The sequence below is a fragment of the Topomyia yanbarensis genome, chromosome 2 (assembly GCF_030247195.1).
Source record: "Topomyia yanbarensis strain Yona2022 chromosome 2, ASM3024719v1, whole genome shotgun sequence".
Lineage (NCBI taxonomy): Eukaryota > Metazoa > Arthropoda > Insecta > Diptera > Culicidae > Topomyia > Topomyia yanbarensis.
The window spans coordinates 25,115,166-25,137,006 of NC_080671.1; the positions used below are offsets into that span (position 1 = coordinate 25,115,166).

General features: G+C 36.2%; 1 protein-coding gene across 1 annotated transcript in view; it reads right to left on the reverse strand.

The window, feature by feature from the left end:
* Positions 1–13,919, reverse strand: part of LOC131678648 (uncharacterized) — a 75,653-nt gene extending 61,734 nt beyond the window's left edge. The window contains exon 1 of the mRNA XM_058958887.1: positions 13,470–13,919. Coding sequence (XP_058814870.1) covers positions 13,470–13,530 — 61 coding nt within the window. The 5' untranslated portion in view covers positions 13,531–13,919. The remainder of the gene's footprint in view (positions 1–13,469) is intronic.
* Between the last annotated feature and the right edge of the window lie 7,922 nt (positions 13,920–21,841).

Genomic DNA, 21,841 nt, shown 5'->3' on the forward strand with positions numbered 1-21,841 from the left:
GAAGGTAATTAGAATATCGCTTCCATGTTCGTAAATCAGTTTGACCGGATTGACATACACGCTCAACAGACTCTATTCTACCTATGAGTAACGCAACGCAATGGGTAATTGCAATCAGATAATTTATGTTGTACCTGCCGTTGGGTTGTTTAGCAAAACATTCAAAATTCAACCAAATTTGCACTTGTGGCGGTGTAGATCCAGGAAGCGAATGGGACAACGTTCCGCATCTCAGCTACGTACGTCAACCGTGCGTAATTTGACAAACTTTGAGGATATTACCAGTTTGAATGCTGGAGGATCCGTAAACTGTACGAAGAGTGCACAAAACGTTACGTAAACTTCAATCATTGGGGAGCGAAATGCACAGCTCGTAAGTGAAGAATTATTTTGTCCAGTTATTGATAACACCGCTCAAACACTAAGAACAACGGCCTAAGATTGATCAATCTCGGAGCAGTCAAAGGTAAATATGAATATCTATAGCAACTACATAGCACGAAACAATATTTTTTTTCTTTTTTTTTTTAATTTTTTATTAATTGCCCACCACACTCCCCCACACCAAAGAACTCATACAAGAGCCCCCTAGTAGTGGACGCAACTTGTCTCAGCCCATGAACAATGGCAACAAAAACAAATAAAACAAACTGAGCTGAGACAGACATTTATTGATGTGCAATTAGGTTAAGATAATTAACTAAGGTGGAATCCCAGTGGAAATAGATTTCCTGTTAAGGGATCCACATTATAAATTAAATTAAAGTTAAATACTGCTGACGGATGTTTACTTTAAATTACAAAATAATATCATTAATTAAATATTTCGTTAAGCCTATGTTTAAAGTACTGTTTCAATCTAGCCTTGAAGATGGTACGATTGTCGATTCTCTGCATGTCAAGTGGAAGTGCATTAAATTTAGTAGGGCCAATAAAAAGAATGCGCTTTTGGCCAAGGTTTGTGGCTGCTCGAATGCGTTGCAAGTTACTATTTTGACGTGTTGAACGAGAATGTGTTAAAGTTGTAAAATGTATATTATGCTGCGCGATGGAGTTATGTAGATTGTCGTGTATGAATAATAGTGTTTGTACGTCACATAAGTGGGCTATGGGTAAAATATTGTGGGCACTTTCAGAGTATAACAACCAAGTCGAATATAAAAGTGGTTTATTAAATATAATTTTCAGGGATCTGTTTTGTAGTGTTTGTAGCTTTTTAAGGTGAGAGCTCGCTGCTCGCCCCCATACCGATACTAAGTAGTTAAGTTGTGAATGAATGTATGCAAAGTAGTAGTTCAACAGAGCTCGCTGGGGAACAAACGCTTTAACTCTCCACAAAATACCACAAGAGGATGCCACACGCTTTTCGACAAATTTTATATGGTGTGTCCAGGATAACGTAGGATCTAAGTGTATACCCAAATATTTGAAACAGTCCACATTTTCAATTGTACAATCTCTAAGTTTGGGATGATGATGTGTTGGTAAAGTTTTCCGTATGGATCGGAAGATCATGTACTTAGTTTTGGAAAGGTTTAGTGATAATAAATTTGCCTTGAAATATTGGTCGAGAACACTTAGATCGTTATCAATCGAGTTAATAATAGTATTGACATCATTGTTGGGATAAAACAGAGCTGTGTCATCAGCAAACAGTCTAGGCGTTCCGGTAAGCCGCAAGTTACCTAAGTCATTAATATACAACAGAAATAACAAAGGTCCTATATTACTACCTTGAGGGACACCGATTCCAATGGAAGCAAGGCTACTACGTTCACCATCCACAGATACAAATTGCTTTCTATTCGTCAGGTAACTATGAATAACAGAATGAGCAATGCCCCTGATACCGTAACATTCAAGCTTGGCCAGCAGTATTGTGTGGTCCAAAGTGTCAAATGCTTTTTTAAGGTCTAGGAATAGAGCACCAACAATGTTTTTACGATCCACTTCGCTCATTATTAGATCAACTAATTCAATTATAGCAGTTTGGGTGCTAGAGCCTTGTCTAAACCCATACTGAAATCTATAGAGGACGCTGTGTTTGTTAAAAAATTCTAATAATCTAGCAACAAATAGTTTTTCGAGGATTTTGTTGAAAACGGACAGTGTAGATATAGGACGATAATTATTACAATCACAACAGTTACCTGATTTAAAAACAGGGATGACTTTAGCCACTTTGAGACAGTCAGGGTAATAACCAGATTGAACAATTATGTTGAAACATTGAGAAAGGATTCTAGACAAAGCGCAAGAATTTTCTTTTAACATATTGACAGGAATGTTATCAGGGCCACTACTCTTCTTATTATCTAGGCTATGTATCAGCATAATTACTTCGTTTGTTGATGAAGGACGCAAAAATATTGACTCACGGACGCGACGAACATTACTTAAAGGACACATGTTTAAGGTGGTGGGGATATCATTTGACAGTTTTTGCCATATACTACAAAAGAAGACATTAAAAGTCTCACAGACTTCTGCATTATTGTTGATTTTTTTACCATCGACAATTAGATTTATCTGGTCGCTTTTCTTTGCTAAACCAAAAGTGCTTTTTAGGTTTTTCCATAGTTTTGAATGTGGTGTGTTAGTAAGAAGGTTCTCATAGAAAGATTTTTTTACCCGTCGTTTTGTGGCATCTACCTTTTTGGATACATGCAATAGCATTTGCTTTAGATGTTGATCCGCGGGATTACTTTTGAGACGTTGAAGGTAATTGCTCTTTATTTTTACTAGAGTCCATAAATCCAAAGTCATCCAGGGACAGTGAGTGCCTTTCACTTTAACTGTTTTAGTTATTGTTTTCGTATGACGTTGAAGTAATGAGTTGTATGTGGATGCGATAGATTGAATAGTAGATTCCGCGTCGACAATGACCACTGTGGGCACCACAATATTCAAATGATTTTATATTTATTTGTTGTAAGTATATAAGAGACACATGGCTCCGTTAAGCTCGCGCATAGAATCGTGTCAAATAAACTACTCAACAAAATTGAGAGAGAGAGAGAGAGAGCACAATTACCAATAAGAATCGAAGCACGAAAGGCTATGCGAGAGCTCAAAAACAGCAAGGCAGTTGAGGGATTCCACGAAAAACCGGCCGATCGCAAAACATGACCATCGTCGATTCGAACGAAACTTTACATTTGTGTTCGGTTTATCAATCTCCATGATTTTCTCTGGCAATTGCAAAATTCTAATACAACGGCAATTTTTCAAAAGGGCGTAGACGTTTCAACGCGCAATAATTTAAAAAAAAAATTGTTCGATTGCCCTATTTTATACAGTAAAACTATCTGCGAACGAGTTACAAGGAATGAATACTTACACTGCTGGCCAATAAAATAGGTGTGTGATAGATTATTTTGTTTTTCTCTCAATTACGCATACCAAGTTGCAGCAGTCTCAATCACACCTACCGCACACCGAAGCCTTGGGATCTATCAAGTTACTAGTGGGTTGTTGGCGCTGATTATATTTGCAATCTTTGTCAAGATGCAAAACAAGACTGCCGCAGGCTTTTTCGTGTGGTCAATATAATAGGTGTGTGAAATATGTTATCGTGTTATTATTTTACATAATTCCATTATACGTTTTATTTGGTGAAGTTTGAATTCTGCGTGTTAATAAATGTATTTTAATGTTGAATAAGTCAAAGATTTGTTGTAGAATGGGTCGAGCATCTCACTGTACTCAAGTGGAACGAGTTTTGCTAAAAATTTTGGTAAAGAAGATAAGACGTACAAATAAATCGCGAATACACTTTGGTATTCCGAAAACTTCTTTACAAATGCCTTAAAACCTTTGAAAAAAGAAACACGCAAAAAAACCTAAGAAAACATCTACAGCAGCTGACCATTGTATTGCATTATTAGCGAAATCTGATCCATTCGCGTTATCCAGGACTATTACAGCACAAATTGGAAATGTGAAAGTCCGAGAACAGTTCGCCGTAGGCTGTAAAACTCCAATCTTCCAGAAAGAATTGCTAAAAAGGTTCCACTATTGCGAAGCAAAAGACTTCGCAGGAATATGCAATTTACTTTTCAACACCGTTAATGAGCCTGGTTCAGAAGGAATCTAAAATTGGCGACATATCCTTCAGAGGGTCGAATAAAAGGTAAACCTGTTTTCCTCCGATGCACAACGAAACGTTAGACGTCCAAAGTGCACACAGTTTGATCTGCGACACACGCAAAATATGGTAAAGCACGGAGGCGAGAACAATGAGGTTTGGGGCTTGCTTTTCGCGGAATGGCGCAGGTCCTATTCTTCGCAACACCACTATATTGGCAAGATTCGAATACAAGGCTAAAGGATGGACATCCTAAATGATGTCATGCAGTCCTCTGCCAAAGATAACGTGCCTTTACATGACAGTTTCAGTAAAATATTGACCAAAAGGACACATCGAAGTATGTAAAGGAATGATTTCGGGATAATAACTGCCCATAAAAGCAAAAGAGTCCCATATGAATTTTTGTCGAAAATGAGTAATCTCTTGGATTCTATTCTGTATCACCACTGAATCACAATAAGATTACCAGGTTTGTTTAGAAAATATTGAAAAAAAATTCCAAAACATGATTGTCCCATCCATAAGGCTCAATGAAAGTGTTAATTTTCAACAGCGTTTTTCTCGGCTTGCTGTTTTTCAATATGGGACTCTTATGCTTTTATGGGCTGATAAAGTGACTATAATTTCGGATCATGCTAATCTCCTGTCATCAATCCCGTAGAACATTTAAGTAATGTACTTAAAAAGAAGTTATTTGATCGAAATATCACAAATAAGGATCGTTTGTGGGAAGCAGCTTAAAAGGAACGCTACCCTATACCAACGGAAACTTATCAGCGTTTGAATGACTCAATGTTAAGACAAATCGATAAAATTTGATTGAATTGGGGAGCATACAAAGGTTACTAGTTGTTAAAAATGTTGGTCTTAAAATCATTGGATTTGAAAATGTTTAATGCAATGGATTACAATACACCTATTTCATTGACCAGGTACTTTTTTGGATTTCATGGAGAAGAAAGAGTTACGATAAAGCATAAAATTTAATTTACAAATAAAAGTGTTCTTTTTCATATTTACGACTGTGCCTAACTATAAAATATTTGAATATAAAAATATTTTTAGAGAAAACTCAAAATTTCATGTATTTTTATCTCACACCAATTTTATTGACCAGCAGTGTATGCACAAAAAATATGCACTAGAAAAAATGTTGTGTCATTTTTCACAAAAACAAATTTATGATAAAAATTCAAATTGCAAAAAAAAAGCATTTTTTCGATTTTTTTATATTTTGTCAACAAAAACCTAAAGAGAAAAGAAACATTTTGAATGTAATTTCATGATGGAGAAATTATCAGTAAAAAGTTTTTCTAAGAATAACTTTATACATGTTTTTAAATTTCATACTAATTGACATACAAAACTGTAATTTTATTACAGAATATAATTCTCAGTATAATTTTAAATCAAAATGCATTTAACAAATATCTTGCAAAATGCGATAGTTTTCGAGATATTTGGATTTTTGCTCCTACAAAAACAATTACTTCATGTAATTATGTCCTTTTTAAAAGTTATTCGCGTTACCCCATCATAAATTGTCAAAAGTCTAATGTTTATCGTTTTACAGACATAAAAGAAGCTTTTTCAGTGTATTTGGATCATGGAGAAGCTTTCAATAAAAAAGTTTTCCTAACAACAACTATTGACAAATTTTCATAATTCATACTATTTGCAGTCAAAAGTAGAATTTTATTTTTGAATGTTTCTAAACTCCATTTAAATTAAAATTCCTATAACAAAATTTTTCTGAAATGCAGTAGTTCTCGAGATATTTTAAATTTTGTTTTAAGAACATAATTATTTTCTTTTATTACGACCTTTTCAGAAGTTATTAGCGTTACTCCATCAAAAGCAATTAGTTTTTCGTAAGGCCCATAACATTTCTTGTAACTTTCCCATTTCCTGTAACTTTGATAATACATATAGTTGAGATCAATTATTTTGTCTATTTATTGATGTAGATGACTCTATTTAATATTCTTCTTAATAAAAATTAACGATGAAACGTCTACCTGTTCAATAATGGAAAAATAATTAGAATCGGTCAACAAACCATTGAGATATGGCCTTTTTAAGTAAACATTCTAACTTTTATCCATTTTTTTTTAAATTTACACATTATATTTAACGTTTGGTAGACAACCCTATTTTCATATTTTTTCAGTGCACCATATAAATAACACCTTTTGTACATTATATTTATGAAATTAAATGGTAAGGTTTTTCTTTAAAAACCGCGACACGTGTAAACGATCTAAATAGTCAATGGACAAACATGGATTCACTCTTGAAGTCTGGTAGAAAACCCATCTATGACCACATACCACATCCAAACCGTTATGAATTTCGATTCCGTCAATGAAATATTTTCAAACTTGCAAGGGATATACTTGATTACTATATCTTTCGAATACCGTGTACTAAATAAGTAGACAAATATTTTTTTGTTTATAGAGATAGGACCAAACCCGTGGGTGTTTGCTGGTAACATTATGAAACGTGTCATAAAACTTCAAATGGCAATTTCTCTCGAATCTCTCGATGGATCATTTTGAAATTCACTGAGAAAATGCTTGGATACTGTATCTTTCGAATGCCGTATTACAAATTTATGGTCATTTTTTTGTTAATAACGGTTTTAGGAACACCGTGTTTACTGTATACAATAGTGTAATCGAACAAAAAAAATTTGAAATTATTGCACGTAGAAACGTCTACGCTCTTTTAAAAAATTGCGCTTAAGTCAAAATAATCTTATTGACTGTGGAAAATGTTTAGTCTTCCATGCCGGTTGAACCTGTAAAGTTTTATCGGAATCTAAGATGGCCGGTCACGATTTTAGAGATTTTCGGACGGATCTTCGTGGAATTCCTCGGTTGGTAATAACACAAGCCAGTTCGAACTTCCAAAAGTCGGAAGTGACCGGCAGTACGAGGCAATCCATTGCATCGGGATGATCTAATTGGAAGAACAAAAGCCTTCGGTTGGTTGGATGGCCTCAAGCCCTATCTACAAGAAGAGCCGTAAACTCGAGTGTATTAGTTCTCTATGTATAACGATCCTCAACATTGCCTATGAGTACCCTGCTCTGTTTAACTGAATGTATCAGTTGGCTGAATTCTTTGAAGGTGTATACCAAAACGGACGATTAACTACGGACCACAAGTTTACCCTGCGTGATATATTGGACAAGTTTTGAAAATACGACCAGTTGAGGTTTTCAAGGCAGCGTATAATTCAGTGGATTTGCGATACCAGGAATAATATTTCAAAATTTTGATACCCCAGAAAGGGTTTACAGGTATACCTCGATAGTACGTATACCAACCTGCCCAAATTTTTTTTATGTTGTTAACTTCTAAAAAATGGGATACACACTCAATTCGGCTTGACAATTTGCAGAAAGCTATGTAGTCAAAACATTAAAAATTTAAGGGTTGTGTACAAGACACGACCACGATGACATTAAAAATGCAGCCAGTTTTATGAGCAAGCAATATTATCCGTGGCCAAATTAAAATCTTAATGCCATCGATTGTTTCAGAACTACACACAGGCATGCTTTTCTTCACTAGAGATAATTGTTGAATTTTTAAATTAAAATTGATAATCTGTAGTTTGACAAATTCAAGTTTTAAAAAAGTTTTATTCACATCCCCGAAATGTGAACATAAATTAATGATGCTCACAAACAAAACCTTACATCTATCTTTAAATACCTGCTATCAAATTAAATGTTTGCAAGCACGATAGAAAAATAACTGGTCATAAATCAAATTATACGTAAACGAAGAAAGTTTAACATATGCATCTTTATATATTCGGTGGTTTAATTAACATTAACTCTGAAATGTTCTATATGTGGGGTCCATTGGTGGAATTCTGAAAAGGACTATTTTTGGGATCCACAAACACGCGTGCAATGGAATGAAAAGTACTAAACTAACTAAGGGCTTTTGGTTTAACAAAAATAACATGCAGAATGGAACAATTAGTCAGCTGCAAAAAAGGTTTGCCATCTTTTCTAGCCGCACGCTACTTACATCAGATAAATATTTCGAAATGAAAAGAAACAACCTTTCCCTTCAGCATCTAATATGAAATACTGATAGCTTGAAACGTGACATCGGCTTTTATCACTTTCGCACTGATGATTGAAGGACTTCCTTCATGCAGAATAACGAAAAAATATTTGCGGATTTTTAACATCCTCCAATTTCTATAATATTGCAGACCTTTGGATTTTGTTTGGTTTTCGCCAATTTACTTTTAAATAACTGTACATTTTTGTATTGTTTCGGAAGGATAATATTAAACAAATCACTGATTGTTGTAAATTTCAGGTTGTCAATGTACGCGCAAGCAAAACGTAACGAATATAAACGTCGAAATTAGGTTATCGCAGTCATTGTCAGGAATTTTTCAAATTTGTTGGTTATAGCCCTGAAAAGGGCTTTTAATTTACAAAAATAACATGCGAAATGGAACAATCAGTCAGCCGCAACTACGGTTTGCCGTCTGTTCCAGCCGCGCGCTACTTACATCGGATAAATAATTAAAATTGGAAAGAAACAAACAACCTTCCCCTTCAGCAGATAATTTGAAATACTGATAGTTTGAAACGTGACATCGGCTTTTATCACTTTCGCATTGTTGATAGAAAAAATATTTGCGGATTCTTTTTAGTACGGCTTTCGCTAGTTAGCAGTGTTGCCACATCCTCCAATTTTCTAAAACATTGCAGAATTTTGGATTATGTTTCCGAAAGATTATATTTAATAAATCACAGATTTTCATCAATTTCAGCCTGGAAATGTACTTTAAGTAGCTCAAATTTAATTTAAACAAATGACAGATTGTTGCAAATTTCAGATTGTCGATATACGCGCAAGCTACAAATAACGAATATAAACTGCGCAATTGGATTACCGCTGTCAATGATTGGAAATATTCCAATTTGTTCTTTATTGTTATAGCCTTTAAAAGGACTTTTAATTTAACAATAATAACATGCAGAATGGAACAATTATTCAGCTTTAACTGAGGTTTGCCAACTCTTCCAACCGCGTGCTATTTACATCATATCACCCCCAGCGGTAGCAGTGATCAAATGCAGCACTCATCGCAGCGCATTGTCAACATGCATGACTGCTACTGCTGTTCTTTACGGCCCGACGTTCGAAGGGAGAATGAAGTCGCTCAAGGAATAACATTCTTTAAATAGTCGAGGATGACGTCATTCATAGAAGCGTAGTGTGCTGGGTGCTCCAATCTGTCGTACGAGTCGCTATAGGCACGATGTTACTTGTCTGGCAAAACAGCAACAACTGATTCAAACAGGCACGCGGCACATTTATTTATAACTTTTCGTGCTCGTTTGAATCACTAAGCTGCTCCCTATCGACGGCGCTGCCGGGGATAGTTTGACTGATGTATGGGAATTTTCACGTTTTCGAGATCTGTTCATTTTTGCTTGTTTTTCAATAGCGTGCTATTGAAATACAAAAACCCTTGGTTTGGTGATAACCAGACGGAAATCCGTTCATAAATAAGAAAGTTATTAGCGTTCAAAATAGTGACGCAAAAACGTGACATCGTTTGATTTTAGATTTTAGAATGACACCCTGCCCCAGATAGTGCAGTAAGACATTTTCAATGTCAAAACAGATATCTCACTTTTATTGATATCCCAGCACAAAACTGTTGGCTGAGATTTCAGCTGTTGAGTTCTCGGTAAAAGATTCTAAAACGCTGAGATTCGCCAAAAAATAAGTGTGTGCATTTCAGGGAAGTTCATGGGTTTCAAGGCAATTTCTTAAATTATGTATTATATATTCTAAAAAGGGAAAAAATTGATTAAAACAATCTCTCCATTAAGATCTTAGTTAGGTCTTATAATTTAAAATTAAATTGGCTTTTTCTGTTTCGAATTCATTTTGTCAATAACTAGCGCCAACTTGGGCCCAATTAGATAATGTATCTAAACTAGTACTCAAATTAGTACTAGTTAGACACCATCCAAACTGTCATCATCGCCATACATGACACCTTAAGCAATTGGCAAGTTCTGAGTAATGTTCCCGGAAGCAAGGCATTTAGCTTCATAATCAATAAATAAGGGTTCGTTTTAGTTTTATCGTCAGCAAACCAAAGCTTCTGGCTTTGCTTCGCGGAACATCACTCAGAACTTGCCAGTTACTTAAGGTTCAACTGAGAAAGCTTGGGAAAGCGACCATCTTGGAAAACGAAAAAGCAGTTTTCATCACACCTTTGAAAAAATATTTATGAAAATCAATCAGCAATACTCTACCAATGCCCCGAATACATTGATTTTTTTTATAAACAAAAGCTGCTTTTTTCGTTTTCCAAGATGGTTGCTTTTTGAGACGTTTTCAGTTGAACCTTAAGGGACCATGCCACGTCGTGTGACAGTTTAGATATAGTCTCTAACAAGTGCTAGTTTGGGTACTAGTTTAGATATGGCCCCACGTTGATGCTAATTACTGACGAGATGAATTCGAAAGACAAAAAATCAATTAAATTTCTGAAAACATTGCAGAAGTTCTATGAAGTATCAAGCTGTAGGGTTATCCCACAAATTTCTGGAGAATTCAGAGATATCCTAAGAACGATAGACAATTTGTACGAAGCTCACGCTAGTTCTTCATTGTTGGGATAAGCCCAACAAATTTAATTTTTTGGTCAAACTACAGAATATGTCTACGATTTTCGGGGAAGACTGTCAAGCTTCAGAGAAACTGTACAAAATTCAAGATGGTCGTACAGAATTTACGAAAATCCGATTTCAGAGAATGTCTATCCATTTAAATAATTTCTTTGAATTGCAGAATATTCACGTACTTCAAGCATATTCTACTTCTCAGGGTAGCTCAGTGAGCTTCTGAATTTTAAGACATTCCTATTACCTTGAGAGAAATTATTGGAATTTCTGGAGCTCCTAGAAACTTCAAGAATTCTGGGAAGCTCCTTTAACTTCAGGTATCTGTAAGTTTTACAATACTTCTTCGAACCTAACAGAAATCACTACGAATTTCATGGAAATTTAAGGGGTTATATACAAAATTAAACCTCAAAGAATCGAAAAAAAATTATTGAATATGCTGAAAGTACACACTTTTGAAAATATTTGTGCGAAATTTCATCTAGATCGGAACACTACATTAAATTACAGCCATTTGTAGCGCGCTGGTTCTTCCACGAATGAAGTTAACACAAAACTTGAAACGTAATTATCTCGGAATGAAGATTTTTGAATGGTACCGTTGCGGTGAACGTGATGTTTCTCAAAAACTATTCATCCGATTTTCGTAAATTTTTGTTTTGAATTGTTTGTATTTACATGCTCGTGTACTTGAACAGTTCCTTTTTCATCAAAAAAAGAAAATCAATTCTTTACAAATAATTTTTGTTTAAAATTTAGAATACAACAGAACTCAAATTTTTGGTCAACTTTTTTTTGCAAGAAAAAATATTTATTGGGAAACCGATCCGTTCAAGGAAACCACAATACATTTTTCTTCAATAATATTTTCTGGTTCTTTTGATTTCAGTTGAGCGGTTCGGTTTGGAGAGTGTTTACATCACTTTAAGATTAAAAAAGTCTAACCAACATCGGTAAAGTTCTGAAACCTTTAGGAAGGGTATGTCCCTCAAGTTCCACACGAAAACCCTGCTAACTTCAAGGAAATTTGTAAAATTCGAAAACATCATCCGACTATCATAAATGAATTTCGGCTTTCGTGAAATTTTCAATTCAAGGGAGACTAGCGACAAAATGACGATTCTTGTTCATCGATTCATAAATCTTCATAAATTATGTGTATACAAATTGAGCGGTTAATTGCCTATGTACAATGAATTGGAAGAGATCTGAATCAGACAAGTGCAGTTGCTTTAGAAAATCCTTGTAATGTGAAAAATATTAAACTCGCCGTTTTCGGACTTTTCGAAGTACATTGACGATTGCAAAGTATGAAAAAAAAAAACAATTTTTTTTCTAGGATTCTAACAAGAATCAACCTAAGAATCGACACATGGCACCAGGGTTAATTTCGTCAATTTGTGATGTTTTAATGTCCCTAAATTACGGTACATAGTTTACATGCGTGTTCAAATTGTATGACAAACTACAATGCTATTATTGCACTACTAAAATGTACGAAACTACAACTTTTTTCGGGATGGTATTTCTCCAACAAAAATTTTTAGAGATTTTTACTACTTTCTGGATTTTTTACGAATTTCAGAGAAACCCTTTGAACTTCCGAAAGATCGTACAAACGTTAAGGAACTATAACTTTTTTTATTTATTTTTTTATTCGCCATTTTCAACCGTACTGAGTGGTAGAAGCTATAATGTTCTACAATTAACTATCTCACTAGGACATCTCATTACTAATGTGGTTTAATTTAGTGATAAATAATATTTAAAAGAGATCCCTGGTAGCTTGTTAAAATTTTCTCGATGAATTTCAACAAACCTCAAGCGTTTCTATGAACTTCAGCAATATCTAAACTACAGGAACTTCAGAGAGGATTTAGGAAATTCGGAGAATTTATACCAAACTCAGAAGACTCCTGCATAAATCGGAGAAGTCTTACTGCTTTCGAGGTTTTTTTATGAATAAAAAAAATCCTAATTTTTGAAATCGTCAAGGACCTGTAAGAAATCCAAAAATCATTTTTACTCGTAATTTTCAACTATTCTGGATGAAGCAAAATTAAGTATTGTTCAAAATAAACTACCCAAACCGGACAGTTTATAACATTTTGTGTAACAGTTGATATGTTTCTACTGCAAACATATTGATCGTTTCATTTTGACACCCGTACCACAATTAGAAACTACCAAGAGTTCGTATGCTATTCACATAACTGCGAACAAAGTTAAATTCTTGGCCAATTCTAGATACCGGTTAATTGAATCGATGGAAAACAGAAATCAGATATTGATTTAATTAAGGTTTTTTTGTTGGAACTGAGTTCTTTGTATATGAACTTTTTCAGTGCACAACGTTGCAACTCGTTAGATAAATCACTGGCCGAACCTAATGTCGTCAAAATTCAACGTGTGTTTTAAAAAAGAACAAGAAATTACTCAAACGAAACAAACGCAATAACATCTCTTTATTTTTGAAAGCACCCGGCAAATCGGAGAGCATCGTTACGGAGACTGCGCATTCATTCAAACTAGCAAAATACAAACGTCAATCAAGATTTATTTGAAAATTAGCAGCTGTATGATGAAATTCAACTTCCTACCCTACGACCGACAAAGCAAATCAACAGATGTCATTGTTTTTGCCACGAAAGATCCACCCACTACCCACTTGAGTGAATCATCAAAACATACCTGGATAGGCAAAGCCGGTAGCCAGCAGAGCTCCAATCAGCAGAATACACGTCGCCTTCATTGTTCCGCTTTCGTTGATGTAAGGTACGAATGTTCCAGATATTTCACTGCTCGTCCGTCACTACCAAATTGAAACCAGCAAGTATCTCTTCACAACCACAACTGTCACCCTTCGTTATTCGTAATAAATCTAACCGGAAGACACTTGACGACGACGGCCAACTTGGATCGATTAACTTTCACCGCACACACACTGAACTTGTCCCCCAAAAATGGTACACGAAAGTATTTCCCCGTTTTCCGAAGGTAGGTTATTTTTGTAGCCGCTGGAGAATTCTGTCCACTCGATAACTTCCGCAGGCACAGATAATTTTGTTTTCTTCTTGCGTTGCTTTCCAAACGCTCCAATCTCTCGTATCGCGTTCTCTCTACTAAACCGTGTGCGGCGCTAGCTCTCCGCTATATATATGAACGGGACCGTGGGCGCGTGAGTCAGCTCGCGGGTTCTCTCGCCGTGCAGCGCGCGTCCGTCGCATTCGCGGCGGCAGATTCAAACCGCTCACGACCGACACACAACAATGCACGACTCAGTCGGTCGGTTGGTTGGTCGGTGAGGTGTTCAATTACCTACATATACCTACGCATATGCAGTGCACGGTTGGTAATGGACAACAACAACAACAACCACAAACAACGGACGGGACGGCCGGCCGGGTGTTCATCTGTTTTGAATCGCTACATCAGTCAGTCACACAAATTTGAAACGGGTTCAAAATTATTACACTTGAATCTTGATTGCATACTGTTTGCGGCGATTCTGTTGGTGAGGTTCGGCGGGAACGACTGGTTCCTATTTGTTAAATAGTGAATGTTGTGACGCGGATGATCCCGAGTTGTGGGAAGTTGTACGATATTGATGAGCGATTTGTGATACCTATGGGCTTTTAATATGTGCATATTATTAACCCTGGCAAGTTCATTCTAGCTAGTTGATATATTAACCCTCCGAAAGTCACGCATATGGCCCACTGAACGAGTAGCCGCTGATGCTCTAAGACGATTTCGCTAGCTTTTCAGAGCAGCGCGAATGCCGGAAGGTTAACTGACTTTTTTCATTTTTGTTTGTTTCTGGGGCTACACTGGAGTAGTGCAAAGAAGAGTTTGAATGAGTTTAGCACACTGCTGTAATGAGCAGCCTAAAACGAAAAGGCCATAAGATCACAACATTCGCAAAATTCTACATGCAACAGGTCTGTAATTATCGTCGCTGCCATCATTAGCGTTCGGGAGCACCCAATCGAGGAGTAAGGCGACGAACCTTATCATCTTGATCTGGTTTGAAACTGAATAATCGTTATTATTTTCCGGTTTCAAAAAACGCTATTAAATATACGACATTTCAGCGTTCAGAGTTTGTTTTTATTTATTTCCCGGATAATGGCACTCGAAATTCATAATTGGTTTTGTCATAAATTTTTATACGATTCAGACACTGACACTTTTTGGTTGCAATTCTTTATCATTATTATCTGTTCTAAGTTTTTTACTGTTCTCAATTGCTGATTGTTTCTGCGGATTGTGGTCTCTTTTCCATTACTTTTACATAGTGTTTTTTTAATCCACTCCAAAAGTGACCGAAACCTATTGACGCTACCGGAAAGTCATTTGTCATGTCTGTTGTCATGTTTTGCGCCACGTCGTCTAAACTCAGCGTGCTTTCTATTCCAGCTTTCTACCATGATTGAAGTTGACATTAATTTTACCGCTCATATTAATAGATTCGAGTAATTTTGTTGTTTCGTTTTGAGAGCTTTTTTTCATTAAATTGTTCGTAACAATTAAGGGGAACACTTTTTCCGTTTATTGGTGAAAATGCTAACAATTGTTTCTATTCAATGTTCCTTTCCATCGTCCTTGGCGTATCTACCACCAACGCCAGAGCGAAGATTTCACCATCTGGATCTTAGATACTTATCTTACGGAAGAAGATGACACCGCAGTTTTCTTTTCACAAGAAGAGCCAAACGAGCTCCACTGGGATGGATCCCAGACTCGCTAGGCTGAGAAATAATCAGACTCACTTTTCTACTATCGCCGTGGCTACGAAACACCAAACAGCTAATAAGTCTGAGTCTAACTTTCGCGAAAAGTTATCATGCTGTCCGCTGTGCCATCAAAACTGCTTCATATATTTCTAACCCGAAAGAATCAGTCAGCACAATTAATTGAAGAATAATATTCTCCTTTTATTACATAAACCGATTAAGCTCTTCCCTCTAAATATAGCATCATATATTTTCAACCATTAAAACTTATGAATATTTTTTAGCTGTTTCGGTCTTTCTTGATAGTAAATTTAGCCACCTAGATTAAATTTTATGACAGTAATCTCAGCCAATATGAAGAGAAAGACAGGTGGGAACATTTGACATGTTTGAGTGTATTAGTTTTATACTTGCAAAATTAAGCATGGCCGCCGGGTCCCTGGATGTAAACATAAACATCCGAACGAGCATCCTGATTCTTTGGCGCATGATGCATTGAGAGAAAAGGCCTAGCTTCACCTCGGATCTCCCGATTTAAGCACTTGGGAAGACTTTTTATCACGAAACTACCGATAAAAAATAATTATGATCGAACCGAAACAAAACTTATATGAACAGAAAAGCCCACTACGTCAATTGTTTATGATTTTCTCCTGTTTATCGGCTTCTCCAAAGAAAAATTACAACATCACACAGTCATAGAAAAAAATGTGCATACTTGTATCCAGGGATGCCAAAGGTACTGGTAAACTACATTTTTTCGGTAGGGGAATTGTGGGAAAAACCGACACTGTGGGTAAAACCGACACCCCACAACTTTTCCTAGAAATCAAATTTTTATTCATTTCATAATGATACAATATTATTAGTACGTTTATTTAGAGCATTTGAAGAAAAATTGGATTTACGTTAGTGCGCCGAATGTCATAAAAATTAACAAAACATTCGACAGCAGCGTTCATACTCGTCTGGATGTTAAATTTCGTTGGTAGATTTTAAGGTTTTAACCGAACGAAAGCTTTTCAAATCACCCCATTTTTCAGTACCTATTATTATCGGCCTGTCCTATGATCAACTAGGTGCATTGAAGACGAGTTTGAAAAATTCAATATTTTTAATTGCTTTCATAAAAAAATGTGCGCTGTTGGGGTAGAACCGACACCCTATTGTTAGGGTAAAACCGACACCCTGTTAAGATGGTTGTGTATAGTTGCGATTCATTTCAAAATACTGGGGATCTTTGTGACACTTCAATTAGCCTATTAGAACACTATAGTATTAGCAGAAATACACAGAAATACTTTTATTGTGTTTATTTCTTGTAAGTCTCTTTAAAAATCAAAAATTGGAATTTTTGCTTATCTGATTCTAACGAAGCTTTTGCTATTTCTGCAAAAAGGTCATCAAACCGAATTTCTAGTGTTCTCTTGGTTTGTCATAGACGAATTTTATCACAATGAGACAATGATATTATGTATACTCCAATAGATCGTTGATGATCAGAGTCCGAAAAATCAAATCTGAAAAAGATAGTTTTACTAAGAAGTGTGTGTGTGTGTCACTTATAAGTGAATGAATCCAATTAGCAGAACGTAGAACGCTTGAAAATCTTCTCTTATGAAATAAAATGACACTGGAGGTTGCAATGATGTGCGCAAGGATTATTTGGAAATATTCATATCAATAAATAATCCTATAGCATAAAATACTCTTATTTATAGTACTACGCTTTCGAACTTTCTTCCCCTCACTACACGATGAAGCAATAAAAAGCACATATTTGCATCATACATACTCACACTTTATTAATCACGCATATATCTCATTTTTAATGAAAATAAAGATTTTAATAAAGTGGAGAGAAAATAAATTAAAGGGGGTGTCGATCTTACCCCTATGGGGTGTCGGTTTTACCCGCAGTGCTTACGAAAAGTCACTTTGTTTTCCAAGTTTTACAACCAATATTTTTTAATGAAATTAATTTTTTGAAGCGCTGAAAAAATTAAGTCTTGTTAAGAATTTTCTGAAGAAGAATTCTGCATAAAAATTATAATTTTATTGGTTTTGTGGCAACTTAGAAAAAGTGTTAAGTTTAAGGTGTCGGTTTTAACCATAATTCCCCTATATTTACATTTGCACAAGCCGTACAGCCCGCTACAGCGCGAATCACTACAGCTCTTGCCAGAACGGTAGCCAAACCGAGTTCATTTTCCGGTAGAGCAGTAGAATACATTTTTGTTCTGCTGCTGTACTCCGACTGCTCGAGAGTGTGGCGTAGTAAAGTTTGTTCTCTCGCTTTGTACACTTTTCTCTGCGTAGTCAAATGGAGAGGCCCGCACACGAAAGCGTTGATGCCGACAGTAGCGTAAACGAACCGCATTTATTGTGGTCGTTTGTGATTGAAAATATTGAATAGATTAAAAATACTAAAAAGTGTAAAATAAGGAAAGAGAAGCTGTACCGCTCGCGTCTGGTGGCTGTACTGGGGGCAGTATTTCTTTGTCATGTTACTGCTTTGCTTACAGACTGCCGTACAGCGCTGGGCGTACTGCAAAAGCGAACGTCAGTAGCGTAAAAAGAGAAATGAGAATGTAGGCAGAAAAATTACAGCCGCAGAAATGGTAGGCATTTTGCATCCTTGCTTGTATCCGTCTCGAATCCCAGCAAAAGGATAGGGATCAAGGTAGTTCAATGGAAAACGTGGCCATAATAATACAATTTTATAAAATAATTTATATTTGTTATTTTGCGTACGAAGAAGTGAAAAAAAAAATCGACTACGTATCTTTAACGTCAACTGTATCGGAGAAAAAATCAAAAGCATATGGAATAATAACCCAATTTCCATACTACCAGAATTTTTACGTCAAAACAGAACAGGTCTTCTTTGTGTACGAGCTCACCTTATTTAGCTGCAATTCACATTCCCTAATCCAGTGGTTTTTAACCGGGGGTGAATTCACCCCCATGGGTGAATTAGACTTTTATAGAGGTTGAAATTTTCGGGATAAATTTTAACTTGTTATTCTAACATTCCCGTCGGATATTTGTTTTTATATATTGTCCAGTTGCGCTTGAGCTTGTGCGACCACCCCTGGCTGCTACTCTCCGTTATCGATCTGGACTAGCTGAAGTTGCACAGAGAATACGTAGATAATTATGCTTGGGAGTAGCGAAACATCTTTCAATGTGCAACTCCTGGTAATCCTAAAGTATTGATCAATACCGGCGCCGGCCAGGCCCGAACTTAGATCGCGGAAAGAAAGGGAAGGAATGGTTAGTCTGATACTTGCTTTTGCTAGAGTCCGTATATACTACTGCGCACTCCACAAGTATCACAGTATTTGTTAGTAAGAGTATAGAAGTTTTATCACTTCTTCTTTACCGACGCCAGAGCGGTGAATTCACTATCTGGACTATATATCGATCCACCAAACTCATAAACCGGGGACGGCTTTACTTCCCTTCCGAAGGAAGACGTGACGTGACAGATTTGTTCTCCTCAGAAAAATCTCAACGACCTCGGCTGGAATTGAACCCAGGCAAATTGGAATGAGTGGCTGTCACGCTTACCACTCAACCACCGGCGCCGTCATTTGTTTTTATATATTGTCCAGTGAGTCAAAACTTTAGGTGGTGGATGATTGTCTTCAGGAATAGGCTTTAAATAGAAAGAAGTTTGGTATTAATCCAATTGAAAATTTGGTGGTAAACGGTTTTTAAAATTGGGTACATGATGGAGATCATTATTCGGAAAGGGTACATGGAACGAAAAAAGTTGAAAACCACTGCCCTACCCTAGTAACAATTGTTGTTTTATGATAGTTTTATAGCCACTAATAAATCTGAGATTGCACTTGTAGCGTGCTATAAAACTTCAACTGTTACTTGGGTAATCACATTCTGTCACATTCTAGCCTTCTCCCTCTACCCCATGTGGCTGAAAATGTCACAATTTGGAGAACGGGGTCTTTTATGGCATAATTCTTTGATGGTTCCTCATGTATTTCTTCAGCTACTGGGACCGAATTGGAGTTGTTGGCGGCATGCCACTTCGTGTTTTTTTATCCGTAACGCTAGGATGTCAATTCCGGTTAAAAACATCACGGAACAATTGTGTGGCTTCAGGAAAGCCAGCAGAGTTTTTTTTCAGGCGCACGTTCGCATTAATTTTCTAGTTGACGGTCCCGGTTGCAATGTAAATGTCGCTTCTCAATCTACAGGCACATATAGCTTGCCAAAGCAGGTACTCTTAGTGATCTTTTACATACTTGAAATATCTGCCATCTTTCCCTGCCAGTTGTCATATAAAACCCTTGCCCAGGACATTGTTTGAAGTCCTGGTTTCGTCATCCATTATCACGCAATAGAACTTCGTCAGCATCGTCGTGTATGTACAGTTTCCGCGATCGTGCGTTGGCCGATTCGTTTTTTTCATCGTCGCGATTTGGAATCGCTATCTTTTTTATGTCGACAGTTCAGGTCTTGTTTTAGTCCGATTAGCGGTTGTAAACGAATCTCTTTTTTGTAGAAGACGAACGACCACGACGCATCGCTTAGCTTGTTTTCACTGGCGGAAAAGTTTGGGTAGTTTTTCGTTGGGAAGTTTCTCTTTTTATCGTCGCTGTGGTTTTCGATTTCCTCCAAACAGGCTTAATGGCTGTCGACAAATGTTCCCTGAACAGAAATATTTCGTTGGTTAATTTGGCCACTTTTAATGATTTCGATGACTCGGTGTGCGACTAGTTAAGATTTTTGCGTTGATTGAGCAAAATTGTGATGCGCTGCTCCTCTTACTTGGATACCATTTCAGTAGTTGGAGGGCAAATGTCAAAACCAATATAGGGGTATCATTCTACAAGTAAAGACGCGTATCCACCAGTTGATATTTCTTTGGACTGAGTAAACTAATTTCTCTGCTTCTTTAGTATTTATTTGATCAACTAGGAAACTAATACAGTGGGCATTCAATGTGCGCAGTGAACACGCATGGTCTTGTCTGAGTGGAAATATGACTGTTGAATCATATATGAGGGTTAAGAAATTACAATTCATGAGTAGAATCAAAAACCAGTTCTCAACTTGCGACAGTCATATCAGCACGAAGAATAACTGTTGTTAGTTTCGTTTCATTCATATTGTTTTAATCCTTGTTTTAGTGATTAGCATAACAACCCAAGCAACACGGTATGTTGATAAGCTGTTTTTACAACACCAATGTCAAACATTAATTTGAGAAAATATTCGTACATCAAGCGCTATTCATCTGTTATGCAATTAGAAAAGCGCAAGAGGTGAAGCTTATTGGCAATATGTTCATTTGTTACGAATTGTATTGTATTGTCTTCGATTTAAAAAAGTTACATCGTACAGACTTAGACTAAACACTAACTTAATCCTATTTTTAATATAAACGATTCCTTACTAATATTAAAATGCATGTACCAAGAATCATACTAACAACAGAGAATATTGCAATAATACTAGCGATTGCTAGTAGTAGTTGTCGAAACTGAAATGAAGCTTAATGTGTTTCATGAAATTGTTATGCAAACAAAACAAAAATATTATGTCCACATTCGAAAATGACAATATTACTTATGTGGGTGAAAATTTACAATCAATAAATATGAATCGAGTTTTTGAATATAATTTGATATTTTTAAAGAACCTTAAAACATCGTTGATATAAACTCAATAAATTTTATACTTATTGTGTGAATTATTTATCGTACGCAAAGCACTGTGTTCAAATATGCTTTTTTCGGAGGAATAAAAAATTTGAAGCATGTTAATGATGAAAATTTTGAGTTCTGATCATAAAATCTAAACAAATTAATTGTTCGTCAGCAATTTTTATCGAGAAACAATTCATTCTATCAATAAATATGGCGGTTCTTTTATTTCTACTACGTTAAAAACTCAAGTAAGCCGTGTGGTGTCCGGCGGGCTGAAATTTTTTTGCACTATTTCAGCCAAGAATAGAACCTCTGGGAACTGGTCCCATGTCGTAAGAGGCGACTAACAACATGCTAGGAGTTCCTAGGTCGAGATATTGCTCCATACCGAAGACTTAACCTGGACGGACTTTAAGGTCCCTTCCACTCTGTCTTTAGTGAATCACTGACATATACTCACCTTTTCTGATTCGCCATTCTCGATTGTGTACCAACGTTTTAAATTTCTTCTGGCGGTTGTATATTAGCCGTAAAGGACGAAACCTAATTCTACACTAACAGAATATATTAATATACCGGCACTTCCACGCCAAGGTTTAACTTCCAAAGCTTTGGTTTAAAAACCGTTTTAAAACAAAGGAAACTTTCA